The sequence below is a fragment of the Haliotis asinina genome, chromosome 13 (genome assembly GCF_037392515.1).
Source record: "Haliotis asinina isolate JCU_RB_2024 chromosome 13, JCU_Hal_asi_v2, whole genome shotgun sequence".
NCBI lineage: Eukaryota > Metazoa > Mollusca > Gastropoda > Lepetellida > Haliotidae > Haliotis > Haliotis asinina.
Genome location: NC_090292.1, coordinates 4,890,194 through 4,908,556, shown reverse-complemented (window position 1 = coordinate 4,908,556; position 18,363 = coordinate 4,890,194). Strand labels below are relative to the sequence as shown.

Here is an 18,363-nt window from a genome sequence, read left to right as displayed (position 1 = left end):
ATAAATTACCCTTTGTGCAAAGACATCTGTGAAATACCTCTAGATAAACCTTCCGACATTGACAATTTTGATAGCCGTGACGTAGCCACACTCGCGGGGGTTTTCTAGGTGAGAAGACACGAAGGATTTTTGAAAATATGCGTTCATAAGCAGAATTTTATACAGTGAAAGAAAACGACTCAGTAATGCAGGTCATAAAAAGATATCACAGTATTCGTTATTGTTCCCATCCTTGATGGAACAGGAAGCACGTACCACGGCATGGCACACATGTAGGTAAACTATGCCCGAGTTGGAATACGACCATTGATACATTTTCTAAATTGATTCAAATTCCTGCAAAATCCAAAACTATATACCAGAATTAATCACATTCAAACGTTGTATTTTAAGCAGTAGTTGTCATCGTCTGCTTCTGTTTTATATTTCTCCCCTTAATTTAGCCCCCGATGCGTAGATTTTTGTTTATATAAAACCGAAGTGAGTGAATTTCGAGGTCGATGATTTGTCAAAGAACGTTATGACGCTGGGAGATATTTTAAAATGTCAGCATGCCATAACAATAACATAATATTGCTCTGTCTGTATCTTCACAAGAAGAACAAATTTCATGATTGCAATTGAATATGTCAGGGATGAAATCTTTTTCCATTCGCAGAAACGGATGAAACCACTAGTGTAGGAATGTAATTTAAATGGATTCCTTAAAACTTAATGACAGGTTAAAAATAGTCATATGCATCGTCTGTGTGAATGCATTTCACCTAAAACCAGTATTTATGTTAGACATTAAAACAGTTTAACAGCAAGTCGTTTCTTCTCGAAGTTGGAGCAAAATTGAAATAATTCTGCTGCCTCAAAAAGCAGAGCTTTCGGAGTTGAGCAGGAGGTGCAACCTGTCTTTGTCTGAGGCATTAAGGAAATCATGTAAGGTGGCACCAAGGGCAGATGGATTTCATTTCCCTAAATCGAGTTCTGTGATAAGTGATTTTTTATCAACTTTGGAGCTGTTTTTGTTGCAAAATATATGTGGCAAAGAAATCTATCAAATACTTCTATACACTATATGAAAGAGTGCTCAGGCCTTGGCAGTTTGTCATTCAAAGAAGACTGTTCTTGACTTTTCTTATTGTATTATGGCAGAGACTTTTGTACACTCTAAGTAATAAGAGTATATCACTATCAGACACTTCAGCAAACAGCAACAATCCTTGAAAGTTAGACAGATAAATTCCATATTATGTCATTGCTCCGAAACTCAGGAAAAGATACTAAGGTAAGATAATATCGGAGTCTGTTTTCTTACATTTTACCAGAATATGGGGCCTATTTCCTTTCACCAGAGACCATATAATTTATTACATGTATGTCGTATTTGCTTTCATCAAATGAAAACATTTTCTGATTAATATGCTGTTACTGCAACAACAGAAATGACATTGGTTATCTTTGATTAAAAATAATTCACAAACCAAAGAGGCACTGTTGAAAAAAATAGTTCATCAACCATCTGTATTTGATGTATGTTTTAGCAAGGTACAGTACGGAAACAAAATACACAAAAATAGTACATGTACATGCATGAAACATCTATCCATTATTTTATTGTAAGAATTATGTAAAAACAATTTCCACATCACTGAAACACAGAAATTGAAAATTGGTTAATTACACTTTGCTAGTGCATTGATACATCCTCAGTGTCTATGACTATTTGGGAAATATTTATATTATCAACATTTAACATGAAAATACATGAAAATGTTTAAAGTTGTAACCAGCAGCGATACATTAAGCACTGATATATCTTTAATCAGTATTCACCAAGAATTTATTTATAGCTTAAATTTACAAATGTAATTCATTTTTTTCTATAGTGATACCTATAATTTCGGCACGCATGTAATATGACCACAATATTTATGAAATCATCTTTAATGTCATGTGAAACTATGATTGATACTGTGTTGTAGGGTATAATATCTATGCTTCATGCAGTTGCTAATATATAGGAAAAAAGCAGTGTTGGCATAACCCCTAGTGTGCAGTACACAACCCTGTGCACTTAAAGGAACCCACGAATCCGTTGGTATATGACCAGATGGTGGCCACATGAACACGTGCATACACCTAGTTGCGGGTAAAGCAACGTGCAGTAAACTTGGACAAAGTGCTGTGACTATGTGTCCCAGTCCACCCAGCTGTCAATTGGGTACCTCGTTAGGATGAGAGAGCCACAGTAAAGTCGATGCGCCTAGTGGCAGCAAGAGTTGTATACTCCCCAGGGAGTTGAGATTGAAATACGATGTGCTGTTGAGACTGACATTCAGTGATCGAGGGAAAAATGCCAGCGCCTTGAGCATTCACTAGTGTGTGGATATGTGCGCTATATAAATATCCTATATCTATATCTGTATCTATATCTATATCTGTATCTATATCCTATATCTATATCTATATCTGTGTCCTATATCTATATCTGTATCCTATATCTATATCTGTATCCTATATCTATGTCTATATCTATATCAGTATCCTATATCTATATGTGTATCTGTATCCTATATCTATATCTGTATCCTATATCTATATCTGTACCTTATATCTATATCTATATCTATATCTGTGTCCTATATCTGTATCCTATATCTATATCTATATCTATATCTGTATCTGTATGCTATATCTATATCTGTATCCTATATCTATCTATCTATCTATCTATCTATCTATCTATCTATCTCTCTCTCTCTCTCTCTCTCTCTCTCTCTATATATATATATATATATCAATATCTGTATCCTATATCTATGTCTGTATCCTATATCTGTATCTATATCTATATCTTATATCTATATCTATATCTGTAGCCTATATCTATATCTGTATCCTATATCTATATCTATATCTGTGTCTATATCTATATCTATACGTATATCTGCATCCTATATCTGCATCCTATATCTATATCTATATCTGTATCCTATATCTATATCTATATCTGTATCCTATATATATATATGCATCTTATATCTGTATCCTATATCTGTATCCTATATCTATATCTACATCTATATCTGTATACTATATCTATATCTATATCTGTATCCTATATCTATATCTATATCTATATCTGTATCCTATATCTGTATCCTATATCTATATCTGTATCCTATATCTATATCTATATCTATATCTGTATCCTATATCTATATCTATATCTACATCTATATCTGTATCCTATATCTATATCTATATCTATATCTGTATCATATATCTATATCTATATCTGTATCCTATATCTGTATCCTATACCTATATCTGTATCCTATATCTGTATCCTATATCTATATCTGTATCTACATCTATATCTGTATCCTATATCTATATCTATATCTATATCTGTATCATATATCTATATCTATATCTATATCTGTATCCTATATCTATATCTATATCTATATCTGTATCCTATATCTGTATCCTATATCTATATCTGTATCCTATATCTGTATCCTATATCTATATCTATATCTACATCTATATCTGTATCCTATATCTATATCTATATCTATATCTGTATCATATATCTATATCTATATCTGTATCCTATATCTATATCTATATCTATATCTGTATCCTATATCTGTATCCTATATCTATATCTGTATCCTATATCTATATCTATATCTATATCTACATCTGTATCCTATATCTATATCTATATCTGTATCCTATATCTATATCTGTATCCTATATCTATATCTACATCTATATCTGTATCCTATATCTATATCTATATATGTATCTATATATGTATCCTATATCTATATCTATATCTATATCTATATCTGTATCATATATCTATATCTATATCTGTATCCTATATCTATATCCATATCTATATCTGTATCCTATATCTATATCTGCATCCTATATCTATATCTATATCTATATCTGTATCCTATATCTATATCTATATCTATATCTGTATCCTATATCTATATCTGTGTCCTATATCTGTATCCTACATATGTATCCTATATCTATATCTACATCTATATCTGTATCCTATATCTATATCTATATCTATATCTGTATCCTATATCTATATCTATATCTATATCTATATCTATATCTGTATCCTATATCTATATCTATATCTGTATCCTATATCTATATCCATATCTATATCTGTATCCTATATCTATATCTGTATCCTATATCTGTATCTATATCTGTATCCTATATGTGTATCCTATATCTGTGTCCTATATCTATATCTATATCATTCTATATCTGTATCCTATATCTATATCTGTATCCTATATCTGTATGTATATCTATGTCTGTATCCTATATCTGTATCTATATGTATATCTGTATCCTAAATCTGTATCTATATCTATGAATGTTATTTTCAAACAAAAATGTCGCGCCTGTTTCGGCGCACATGTTGTCGAGGCAAACACTCACAGCGTTGATGTTTGTAAAAATTGCTGCGTCGAATGCTTCACAATGATATGTTTCATATCTGCATTTATGTGTAGAATAAAGTGTTGGTCCTAATGTCAACAAAAGTTCAAATAAAAGATACTGAGAAACTTGCGTCTGGAGTGTTGATCGTCTATTGTTTCCGGGTCACGGGAGCATTCAAGGTCAAACTGGTTCCGTGTTGCGCTAATTATTTGGTCAAAACACACCAAAAAAAACTTCCTATGAGCTATGATTAATCATTCTAAGTAAACTTTGGGTTTGCCAGGCGAAATATGTCCAGATTTACTGTTACTGTTCAGTAGCGAATGAAGTTTACCAGTCAAACCTGTCAGTGACATCGCATCCGGTGACCTTTGCACTTGCCAGAAAACAAATTAGATTTCGCGATCATTATTTTCGTGTTTCTCTCTTATCGAACTGAAAATGATGAATTAAATAGGCGTAGAATGAGAGTGTCTTCCCCTTTCGCCAGGGCGTATAGAGGAAAGTTATGTAAACTTTCTTCTGATCAAAATAGTTATATTTCATGTTTATGTTGAACGAAGCGCGCCACGTTTGTTTTTCGTACGTGAAACACTGAGCAAACCCGGTTTTCTGTGGGTTTGTGTCGAAACTAATGAACCATAACACTTGAAATTAGGTCTCGTGAATGTTCATAAATTATATATTTTAAGCTGCAATTTCATGACATGACACGGTGGAATAAACGTAATAGCGTCATTTGAATAAAACGTGATGACATTGAAAATATGATTTTTTTACGACAAAGGTGTTCGATTAATATTGTTTTCAGAAATGTATTTTGATTTGTCGTCATGCTAATATTTGCCGATACAAATATACGAAATTAAAGTCAGATAATTATGAGATATCGGCAATAAGAATATTCAAATCGGTTTGACAATGTATTCAGTTGAAATATGAAACGCATTCGACTGTCAGTCACGTACTTCAGGTGCATTCAGGCACTTTTCATTACTTATATTTGTCTTTAACCTCTGTACGTTTGAAATTATCAGGATATTTTAATATAATAATGTTTATGTTTCTATCTAGTATTAATGTGACAAATATGCTTTTAGTCGTCCCTTATTTAAAGACACACCGATTGATTGAAATCATCCATGCATCCTCTTAACAACGCCTTATGCTGAAATTAATTACGCAGGTCAAAGGTTAATTTCTCAGTCCTTATATTGCGTCTACGTTCGTCCTTAATGTACCCATGCTTGCCTAGAGAACCGACTGAAGGAGCACTGGTGATTAGACTCCGAGACATTGTGGATGATATATCATCGTATTGTGACAAGCTCACTTGACTCCTTTATCCATTACTTAATTCATCGCACTGCCCACCCGCATTACTCATCCACATTACTCACCCAGTTACTCAACCTCATCACATGCCCATGTACTCATACCTTGTAAAGCCCCAATCTAAAACGTCCGTAAATACTCCTATCCCAAACCTCAGTAACTAACCCCGTCTGAAGCCTCCGTACCTACCCCTGTCTCAACCTATCTCCCTATCTGTTACTACCCCTATGTCAAACTTCCGTAACTATGTGTCGCTATATCAACCTCCGTAACACCCGTAACTATCCGAATCAAAGAACACTTATAATCTACCACAAAACCAGGCAGAAAATCAGTTGTTTTAATCCCAATATAAATGTGGACTATGTAGAGATATTACTGAAACCTACAGACTCCATCAAAAGGACATTGGCAGATGCAGTTCAAATGCTCAGACAGACGCCCTCAATCAACAGGGTTCTCATTCCATCTTATCATATTATCAATGAACTGATGAAAACAATAGAGAACAGCACTCGAGGCATCATTGCTAATTACGTGGCATTGATGTAATAATCAAGCACGTTTGCCAATACCTTCATGATCACATGAGCAAGAGTAAGTGTGTCTGACAATTTATAAGAAACGAGTGTAAAATTTGGTATTGCCCAAACGAGAGCGGGTGTTGCTTGAGTGTAATCATTACCATTTTATTCACTTACTTTTGTTCCGTCCTATTAATCGACGTTACGTTCCATTGTTAACGACGTCACAGACTATGCAATACAGAAACAACGGTTGCTAGGCAAAAATTATATTATTCACATGTTCACCTATGATATCCATGACACTGATTATGTTTCACCACATGGATTATAAGTATGTTTCATCTACGTATACTGTTCGTTACTGTAGTACTTCACGCTGGCTTGGCAACGTACAAGAAACATATGCCAAGACGTCGCATCATCTATATACATCACAGAACTCAAGAGCACTATTCCAACTATGCAACGCCTGGTTGTTGATAATAGAGTCAAAGCGACGTCATACTGTGCGATAGCAGGAGCATGCTGTCGGCTCGTTATTCTGCCCTATTTCGTCTGGACACGCACCTGCACACTTTATCAATCACAACCCACGACCCCAGTCTTCATCCTGCCTATTTGTGATTCGGACGGGACTCGAGCTGTCAACATGCGAACCAACAAAAGGTGCACGGAGTTGGATTGTTGTCACTTGCAATGTGGGGCACGACGCTGCAGGATTTGTATAGACTCGTCATGTGGAACTAAAAAGGTTACTTTCGTGACTACTCCCAAACTCACACACATGCATATGGCAAAGTTGACATAAGGATGCACCAGGGTGATGACATATTGTAGGGACTAGACAGAACAGCGTGGTGTAAGTGGGTAACTGCTTTAGGCCATATCATTATAAAGTCGAGAAATACTCATACAGTACTTATGTAAGGTAGTAGACGTGCAATACTCAGTACGTATGTAATACTTACGTAGGGCAATAATTGAGCAAAGCTTATCTAGGGCAGTACCTGTATAATACTTATATAGGGCAGTACATATGTCATACTTACGTTGAAGAGTACACCTGCAATACTTTTGTAGGGCAGTATGTGTGCAAAACTTACCTAGGCCAGTAAAAGCGTGCGTGCGTGCGTGCGTGCGTGTGTGTTTCACGATAGTGATCGGGATTGTTTACATCACCTTTTGGTGCAAAAGAACTCACTCCACATTTGTGGAAAAAACAACAATTTATCAAACACTGCCACTTGTTACAATATTTTTATGAGGGCGTTGTCAATACCAGGAGTCCATTTAATCAATTAGACTACAACCTTGTGCAGGCACAACACTAACCATTAATTCTTTCCATCGATACAAAGATTTATACAGTTGCCTTTATGTACTTCAAAGTGTGAGACCCCAAGCAAATTGTCGAGAATGTCAACGAAGTTGCTGTAAAATCTCTTCTTTGCTTTTTGACAAGAAATTCGGTGCAAGCGCCTTTATTGTCAAAAAGAGATCCATGGTCTTGTATTCAGGTCAAACACCAGCTTGATACTCAGGTAAAATGTTATTGTAAACACATATCCAGGATATATAGAAGGTTTTTTACACAGTGAGTCAAGGACACACATATCACGTCTTATTCTGATGTGAGGTGGTGGACTAGCCTTTGTGGTGTGAAGTTGGTCGTGTGGATTTTTTTATTGACATGTATGGTCTTGGTTGTGTTTTCTTCTTTATTGAAAGCCTTTTGGCATGGTGTTGGGTGTGGTTTCTCGTTATTGTAAGTCTTGTGATACGGTGTTGGTTGTGGTTTCTGGTTATTGTAAGTCTTGTGATACGGTGTTGGTTGTGGTTTCTCGTTATGGTAAGTCTTGTGATACGGTGTTGGTTGTGGTTTCTGGTTATTGTAAGTCTTGTGATACGGTGTTGGTTGTGGTTTCTCGTTATTGTAAGTCTTGTGATACGGTGTTGGTTGTGGTTTCTCGTTATTGTAAGTCTTGTGATACGGTGTTGGTTGTGGTTTCTGGTTATTGTAAGTCTTGTGATACGGTGTTGGTTGTGGTTTCTCGTTATTGTAAGTCTTGTGATACGGTGTTGGTTGTGGTTTCTCTTTATTGTAAGTCTTGTGATACGGTGTTGGTTGTGGTTTCTCGTTATTGTAAGTCTTGTGATACGGTGTTGGTTGTGGTTTCTCGTTATTGTAAGTCTTTGCGATACGGTGTTGGTTGTGGTTTCTCTTTATTGTAAGACTTCGTGTTACGGTATTGGTTGTGTTAACTCTGTATTAAAAGGCCTGGTACGGTGCTCGTTGTGTTGTTGGTTTTTATTGGAAGCCTTTTGTGTATTGAGTTGGTTGTGGTAATTGTTTATAGAAACGGCTTATTGGTTTGATGTGGTTTTAGGTTTTCCTTAATTTTAGGTGAAGATACCACTCACGGGGCAATGTGGACAGACAGATATGAAGGTAGGTGTCTGTATTTTACGTTGTATTTGTTTTGTTTCGTTGTGTTTGTGTTTTTGTTTTGTCTTTTTTCACTCTTTCTACTTTTTTGTTTTTTGTTGCTTATTTGAGGGGGTGTTGTTTTGGTTTTGTTTTTTGGGGGGTTTCGGGGTTTTTTTTCTTTTTGGTGTGGGGTGGGGGCGTTGTTTTTGCTGCTATTTTATAAATAGAAGTAGGATATCGATCGAAGCTGGCCCACTATTCCCATTATTTAACGTGCACAGGTCATCGCAGACGTCCACTAAGGGCTACTGAGACTGATATCCCGATTATGTACACTCGACATGGATTTCCACCATGATCACTTGTGTGTGCTTGCCTGCCCATCTTCTGTCAGTGGGTCAGTATGTCTGTATGTCGTTCAGTATGTAAGTATGTATGTATGTGCGTGCGTGCGTGCGTATGTATGCATGCAAGCATGCATGCATGTAAATATACAGAATAACTGCCTCCTCGGTGTATGTGTGTGCGTGTTTGTGTGTTCATGCGTGCATGCGTGCTTGAATACGCAGCGCCAAACAACATATACACCCTCCTCACAGTCAAAGAAAGGGCAGTTTGACTATGACTGCGTGGAACGTTGAAAATTCGAAAGACAAGGAAAAGTTCGTAAAAGAGTGAGCATGCCTTGGCCCACAGGTAGCACGTGTCATTCATACAATCAATACATTACTCGATTTTTCATTCTTGTACTGAAATTTTTAAATACATAACGTCAAAGGAGAGCAGTTCAACAAATCAGTCAAGTCTGTCGACATCTCTGGAAACATTGGAATGTTTCTCTGAGACAGTTACGCTAAGAATACAGGTGAGCATCACATAGAATATCACACAGTTAAACAGATAGAATAATATAGGCTTCATTGTTGATGAAAACGTGTACGCATGTAACCGTTTGTAAACACACATGTAACCATTTGTAAACACGCATGTAACCGTTTGTAAACACGCATGTAACCATTTGTAAACACGCATGTAACCATTTGTAAACACGCATCTAACATTTGTAAACACGCATTTTTTTCTTTCCTTTGTCTCATATTATTCACTTCTCTAAAATGAGAAAAGAATTTATATAACTTTATTTTTACTCAGGTTAGGAGAGATCCCGAGATACCTGTTCTTCCAGGTTTTGAGCGAAATTCCTGTTACCAGATAAGGTATGTTCATGCCAGCGTTTTATATTCAGTGGGAGGTTACGCAGTAAACACTGTGGTTAACTATGTAACTTTATATCTTCACTCATATATGCATCTTGCAGGACGTGACGCTCAACGCATTTTCGACAATAAATGTGGGTTTTTTTTCATGAATGAGTGTGGGTGAGTTTAGTTTTACGCCGCACTCAGCAATATTCCAGTTATGTGGCGGCGGTCTGTAAATAATCGAGTCTGGACCAGACAATCCAGTGATCAACAGCCTGTGCATCGATGTGCGTCAACCATGTGTCAACCAAGTCAGCGAACCTGACCGCCGATCCCTCTTACGACAAACATAGTCACCTTTTATGGCAGGCATGTTTTCTTTCATGAAATGTTTAGGAGATAAACATACTATGTTGGAAAATCAGAGGTATATAACGAAATTTTATAACAGCTCTAAATTTTAATTAATTAATTGATATAAAGCATTCATATCTCAAGCCCTGCTCGTTAAATCAACGTTCCATTAGGAACAATGTCTAAACGCAATTGGTTGATTTGCCCCTGGAAATACTAGCAGTAATAATGCATAGTAATTATCATGCATTCATTCCTTCTATTACTTATGATATATATAACGAATTCATTTTTTCCTGTTGTTTCTTATATCACCATAGTCCGTTAAAAAATAACAAGTTCTGTATATAATTGATTTCTACAGTCATTTGAAGTCATTAATGAGGCGGTGGGGTAGGGTTGGGGTGCAGTTGTTTTCGGGGCGATCGGGTAGTCTAGCGATTTAAGTGTTGCTCGTCATGTCAGAGAACCCGGTTAAATGCTCCATGCTCCACATGGGCACAATGTGTGGAGTTCAGTTCTGTTGTCCCGGTCTTAATATTGGAGAATACTGCTGTATGGGGCTTAAACCAAAAGTTACTCCCCACTTCTTCGTTGTTCGTAATGCCTGTATAGTTCCAGACGCCTGTTTAATTATGTTCTGAATGACACAGATGACGAACTAATTACTCTATCTACGTGTTATTGATTGTTTCATTGTAATGCTTTAAGCCCATGTTCTACTGCATTGCATACCTTTTGGAATGGTTCAGCGGAGGAGGTCTCTTGAAATTCCTGCCTTTCTTGTCATTCGTGTTATCCCCTGCTTCCACCTTCTGTCCATCCTCCAATTCTATCACACATTCCTGAAATTCCTCGTTTGAACAACCGCCTCCATTCGGGGCGTTTCCGTGCGTCCGGGCGCTGTCCAAATCGCCTTCAAGATCTCCAGGCATTACAGAATTGTCCGATGTGTCGGTGTGTCTTTCCATCGTTACCTCTCGTCGGTGAGTCAAGTGAACAGGTCGACGTTTTTATACTGTACCTCTTACTTGACCTGATGGAAGTGCGCTGCACTCACCCGTGTCTCGTCTAGCTACCTTCACATTATTGTAGAAGACGGAACAGAAATGACAAAAATATGATTTCCCGGTATGTTTGACGACAGTCAAGACTTGCAGGGAAATACAATCATATGCGTATTCAACGTTCCACTGTCAAAATGTAAATTTATGTGCGTGTGTGGTGAACTGACTGATTGTTATTTAATAACATCGATTATGCAATGTTTATCAGATGTTTAACGGGCACGCTGCTACTCCCTTTCGTCGTTGTTCCTGCTGAACGTGCTGTGAAAGTGTAATCAACGTTGAGCCTTTACATTCTGTCATTAAATACATAGGTTATGACGGCAGTTGCGGTACCTGGCACAGGAAGAAGTCAGGGGTGTATCACGTCCATTGTAGCCCCTCTATGACTAGCTGTATCTTACTTGGCCTCTCTCCTCTACCTGCCTCGCTCCTTCCATTGATCCCCGGTCGCGTAATACTAAAAAGGAAAACCCGTTAAAATATGATACTTGTTGGTCCCTTCCTGGCGCTCGACATTAAGGACAACAAGGACTAGTCTGCTCGGAGATTGTATAATGTGTCTGCGTAGAGGGTTCGTGCTTAACTGTAGCATATTATATCAATGAAACAAGCTAACCTCTGCGCTAGTGCAAGCAGCCACACATAAACATCCATTCATGTCGTCATATGAGCGAACTATTCGCGAGTGAGTGCGAAGTTCACCTCACGCCATCAAAGAGAAAAACGTCAAGGATTTGCCAAGTCCAGATGGTCTCTCACACGAATCTGTCTTGCCTTTATATAATCAGAACAATGTGTACAGTGTGGGTATAGTGTTGACAGACAGGAATATCATAGACTCGAACCTAAGATCATCTGACCCCAATACGGCCGGTATTTTAAACTTTTTAGACAATTGATCACTGGACTAATTTTCTTTATCATGTCACTAATACGTACTTCCCAAGAACAATCGCTTTCAAGTGTTTTTTTTTAACTTCTTCAATAGTTTCACCATTAATACTCACTTGGCACTTTTAGCTCCTCAGTCTGAAAATGTTGACAAAGCATTGTTTATAATTGCGACTGTTTTAACATGATCATATATTAGAGCATATATCGATCGTCCGCAAAAAGGCGATGTTGCTGTCTATACCACCCCTAGTATCATTAATGTCGATGATGAACAGAGGTGATCCTAAAACAGACCTTCCGCTGCAATTTTCTCAACGTCCAAGTGACTCAATGCCCCACCCCATGCAACCCACCCACTTCATGTCACGTCCAGTTTGGTTGCCTTGAAGGGAAAGACTACTCATACAAAACTTCAAACACAAATGCGATATAAAATTATCGTGAATTTTAGCAGAGTCAGTCGTAACATCAACCTCTCATTTCAAATAACACTAGGGTTGTGAGGGTGATATATGGAACAGGGACGTCAGTAAATGAGCCCAGGATTCTATATAGTCAAAAATGTGTGATTTCACAACAGGATCGTTCACATATGGCAGGTCTATGCGACTTCGTTGCGAAATGAAATATTTCTGTATATTTAATGGCGGCCATCTTGAAAATAATAATAATGATGATGATGCACATTTATAATGCGCCTTTTCCACACCCTTAGGTATGCTCAAAGCGCTACAGAAATGAATAGAAATATGTACAAAGATGAAGATGGGTGAAATTATGTGAAGCATACTGAGAAAAGGTGAGTTTTCAGTTTTGCCTTAAAACTGTCAAAACTGTCAGAGTCTTTGATGTCACATGGAAGAGCATTCCAGAGGACTGGTGCTGTGTAGGAGAAGCTGCGGTGTCCGAAAGATTTCAGTTTGTAGGAGGGTATCACAGGAAGAGTCTGAGAGTTGGAACGGAGACTGCGGGCTGATACATTTAGGTGAAGCAGGTCAGAGAGGTAGGAAGGGGCCAAGCCACGAAGACATTTGTACGTCAGACAGAGTATTTTGAAATCGATTCTTGACCGGAAGTCAATGGAGTTCTTTAAGGACAGGAGTGATGTGGGCACATTTGAAAGTTCTACCGGTAATGCAAGAGGTGTTTTGAATCCTCTGCAGTTTATCAATCAAAGTGGAGTTGATGCTAGAATGAGTCACTGTTAAAATAGTCGAGCCTGGATGTTACTAGAGCTTGAACAAGGGCTTGAGTTGCTGCAGAAGTCAAGTACTGGCGAATCTTGCTGATGGACCTGAGATGGAAGAAGCATACTTTGCCCACTTGGTTAACATGGACATTGAACGTCAAAGAAGAATCAATGTGAACGCCAGGATTCCTCACAACATCTGATGGACAGATATCCGTATCTGCAACTTTGAGGGTGACAGCATCCACCTTGCTTAGTTCTTGTCTTGTGCCCACAAGGAGAGCTTCGGTTTTTGTGTCGTTCAGCTTGAGCTTATTTGTAGTCATCCACGACTTTATGTCTAGTGTACAGTCAGCGATGCGTTGAAGAGACTCATTCAACTCTGATGGGTGAAACGATTCCAGAATCTGAGTGTCGTCAGCATAAACATGGTGAGACATATCGTGATCACTGACAATGTTTCCAACATGCCCCGTGTACAGCAAAAATAGAACCGACCAAGAACCGATCCTTGGGGCACTCCACAGGAGACAGCCACAGCTGGAGAGCGCTCTCTGCCCACAAGGCATAATATATAATGTCATCATATATTACTATTGCAGTGTCTATTTTGGATTAATGGCGTGTGGCAACATAAGTGCTATACTATTTCCTGTGCAGTGTATGCATAGGTAAAATAATAAAATACATAAACATTTGCAAAAATACACAATAAAATTCTGTCGTGAAGAGCGTCAACATTAATCAAATCCCGACTTCCAGAACTGTTTGGCATATATAAACTACAATTAGACTACAGACTATGAGTCATACATATAATGCTCCATGCCCTTCAGGCACACGGATGTCACAGGTCCTCCATTCTGTATCTCTTTTAAAAAAGACGATCACTGTTCAGCATTGTCTGTAGGCATATATTTTGTCTCTCACATGTAATATCTTTTATCACTCAAATAACATTTCACAGAATAAGTTTTCATTCCATTTTGGCTCCTGGAAGAAAAACATGAAAGAACATAATGACCACGCATGTATTTGTTGGAAAACATGGATAATAAATATTATATTCCTCACAGCACAAAAAAAAGGTGAAGCATGAAAGATTGCTGTGTGTCGTTCGTAGTTAGCGCTGGTGTGAATCCGATGGCAGTACAATTCCTATTGAACAGTTCCAATTTCTGTTGAAAACTTCCAATTCCTTGTGAACAATTCCAATTCCTATTGAACAACTCCAGTTCTTATTGAACAACACCAGTTCCTCTTGAACAGTTCCAAATCCTGTAGAACAACTCAAGTTCTTTTTAACAACTCCAGTTCCTATTGAACAACTCCAACTCCTGTTGAAAAATTTCAATTCAAAGTGAACAATTCCAATTCCTATTGAACAACTCCAGCTCTTATTGAACAACACCAATTCCTGTTGAAAATTTTCAATTCCCAGTGAACAACACCAATCCTATTGAACAATTCCAAATAATGCTGAACAACTCAAGTTCTTTTTTAACAACACCAGTTCCTATTGAACTATTCCAGTTTCTATTGAAACATATCCATTCCTTGTGAACAATTCACGACGTAGCCAACATGAAAGTTGACGTATTTTTTCCAGAAAGCAGTAACCTTCAACAGTACCAGACAGTTCTCAATGTTCAGGGTGGACATACATACAGCCAAATATGACATGTTACATTTGACCACTTTCTAACGGCATTGTGTAACTTACGCTTATCAGAGGGGTACACAATAAGCCCGCAGTCTAGACTACCAATTATCCGCCTTCCATTTTTGTGGAAGTCGTGGTGGCTGAGCGGGCTAGGCGACTGACCTTGTGTGCTGGCGATTAGGTGCCTGACTCTGAGGGTGCGGGTTCGAATCCCGGACCCAACCAAAAATTACTAGAATTTGTACTTTACTAAGAAAGTATAATCCCAAATATGACATTGGCCACTTTCTAAATACCACTGTTTAATTGCATTTACATTATACAGAATAACACAGAACCACACAAACCCAATAAACTGTCCTATCAATAATATCCACTTTTATGAATCTTTCCAACAGCTTGGTCAGGTGTAAAACTGAAACCTTACCATGCTTCAAAGCGGGCAAATTCACACATTGAGTTCGATGTGCTCTAATTTGTCAAGAGCAAACAACGACGGGTGCACAGCATTGAATACCTCGAAGTTTCAAGATATTGCATAATAATGACTGAAATACGATTTCAATGTGACAATGATGTCTTTTCAATTTCATTTGAAATGGTTCGTCCTCTGTGAATGTAGCCCCACGGTAAATGTGTGCCAACACACAGAGTAACACGAGCGGCAGGATCTCACGCTGAAACACCTGGCAACAATCACTATACCGGAAGGCATGTCTGCCCGTCTCGACATGATTTCATGTCCTTCAGTCAGTCAGTCTCTCAAGAAAAAGGGGGCAGTGGTGTAGCTTAGTGGTCAAAGCGTTCCCTTGTCACGCCGAAGATCCGTGTTCGATTCCCAAATGGCCATTATATGTGAATTTCATCTTGCTGAAGCATTGCTGGAGCGGCTTAAAACTAAGTTCACTCACTTATTCTCAAGTGAAGGACCGGTTAACGAAGAGGCTAAGCGAAATGCTTTTTATTTCATGATGTTGGTATACTGAGCTGTGTCATATTTTCCATTAATAATAATGCTGAATTTATTACGCGCCTCTCCAGGCTCTACATACTACTCTAAGCGATCAGATCATATTATTATTACCCCGGATAACCCAAGCTGCCTGAGACGGTTAATGATCATATGTAATATCTCACCGGGTACCCATTTTCTGCTGGGTGGGCACAATCTTGTCTAAGGCTATACACATGGAAGATTACTGCACCTTTAAATTTGTACAGTCACATTCCTAATTCTGTTTGCTCGTATGGTTTTTTTAGTCTTCGGGTGCTTCAGAAATTGACTTTAGGCATACGCTTGCTATGGCCATTTTCTTGCAAATGCATCACGTGCCATACGTGCACTCGTGTTTAAGCAGATGTTTCAGCTAACTGCTATTTCAGCTCGATATCTTGGAAAATCCATGGATTTTATTTTTGATATGGAAGTATGGGTCCTTCTCTGCTGACAACTGCTCAAAGATGGTAAGTAATCGGCTTGTGCTTCAGAGCTATTGCAGTGAAGATGGTTTTCCCCCATTGGTTGTCTTCCATTGGTTCAACTTGTCTTCCATGCAGTATCAGCTGATTGGCCAGAAAATACCAGCTAACTGATAACGTTAAGGACGTCAGTTTTCAGGCTACCCACAGGTGACAACCACTTGGTGGCATACAGCAAATCTCAGAATCACAAAACGTTACAACAGAGCGGCTTCCACATCGCTTTGTCCTACAGAACGGTCCGAAATGACCATAAGTCGACTTGTACAGACAGATAACCCATTCGTTTGCCGATAGCGGTCGGTAAAAGCTGACGGTAACTGTGTTACGAGTTACTCAGAAACAACTACTGTTGACAATAGAGGGTGAGCCAACTATTACGACAGTGACAGTCTGTTGCAACTTACTATTGCAACCAGCTATTTCAATACTATTGTAATATTTGTTTCTCCTATGTGAAAAAGTCGAAGTAGTGTCAGTCTTTTGTAATAACTGACAAGAAACCTGAAATCCCGACCAATTATACAATTAACACATAAACTCAATCAAGCTGCAAGTCTGCACCCCAACGGGAAGGTGGTTCGTGCTGCTGTAGCGAACAGATGGCTGGTTCGTGCTGTTGTAGTGAACGGGTGGGTGATTCGTGCTGCTGTAGCGAACGGATTGGTGGTTCGTGCTGTTGTAGTGAACCGGTGGGTGCTTCGTGCTGTTGTAGTGAACCGGTGGGTGCTTCGTGCTGCTGTAGTGAACGGGTGGGTGGTTCTTGCTGCTGTAGTGAACGGGTGGGTGGTTCTCCGCCGGGTGGGTTCCTGTCATCGTTGTGATTTATTTAATGATAACCACCGATTTCGAGTCAGTTATTTCACATGTGAAAAACAATCTTCATTTACGGCTTTTGGGGGTTTATTTTAAAGTTGTAAGTATTAAAACATACTTTCCGTATAGAAACGTTTATGAACCTCTGAATAGGATAGTATGTTAGGCATTTCTCACAAATACTGATGCAACTGGCGCCATCGTCTACACCTTCTTTTCATTCACTTTGGCCGTGGGGTAGTCTAGTGATTCAAGCGAGCGCTCGCCCTGCCAAAGACCCGGGTTCGATTCCTCATATGCGTGCAAAGTGTGAGCCCCACGGCGTAAAACTAAAAGCTGCAACTCACTCACGTGAATGGTAAGTTTGGATAACTTGCGGAAAAAACGGATTTGTTTCACCGAGCTCATCTCACCTAAGGTGATGCCGGTCACGAGCGTCACCAGCATCGCAACATGGCGGAAGGTAGACCGCATGGTGATTATTTCCCTTGAATTGGCAGTCTTCACGTGTATACAATCAAAAGTATTTAACGCACTGATGATGTCAAGATCGGCTTCCTCGCGCGATTTTATAACTGTGTATTCGTTAATATATAGATATCATAAACACATTCAGTGCAGTATATTTCCACTATCACGATTTATCTCTGCCACGATTGTTACGTAAACAATGTTTACGTTTTGAAGTACATGGATCCCGTTTTATTTCCCGCCAAGTGTGTATCTATTCACCACCCCATGACGCTAGATGAAACTTATATATTAACTTGCGTCAGTTTAATTGCACGAATTCAAGCATGAAGGAGTACAATGTGGGACCGAGATGTATGTAAAACTGGTTCTGTGTGGGTGTTTATTCGCTGTTGTGTTACGCGATGCCACTTTGTTTCCATGCGTAACTGTAGCAGCCGACAGCACCTACAAGCT

General features: G+C 38.5%; 2 protein-coding genes across 2 annotated transcripts in view; both read right to left on the bottom strand.

Annotated features, from left to right (window-relative positions):
* The window catches only part of LOC137259996 (NADPH oxidase 5-like), a 30,821-nt gene extending 19,449 nt beyond the window's left edge, over positions 1–11,372 (bottom strand). Inside the window, exon 1 of the mRNA XM_067797675.1 lies at positions 11,061–11,372. Coding sequence (XP_067653776.1) covers positions 11,061–11,296 — 236 coding nt within the window. The 5' untranslated portion in view covers positions 11,297–11,372. The remainder of the gene's footprint in view (positions 1–11,060) is intronic.
* A 2,105-nt stretch (positions 11,373–13,477) lies between these two features.
* LOC137260371 (uncharacterized) lies at positions 13,478–13,918 on the bottom strand. Its single transcript, XM_067798045.1, has one exon. The coding sequence runs from the start codon at positions 13,916–13,918 to the stop codon at positions 13,478–13,480; it is 441 nt and encodes a 146-aa protein (XP_067654146.1).
* Between the last annotated feature and the right edge of the window lie 4,445 nt (positions 13,919–18,363).

Excerpts from the sequence above, each read along its gene's own strand:
- LOC137260371 (XM_067798045.1), bottom strand. The coding sequence starts at position 13,918 with ATGTCTCACCATGTTTATGCTGACGACACTCAGATTCTGGAATCGTTT.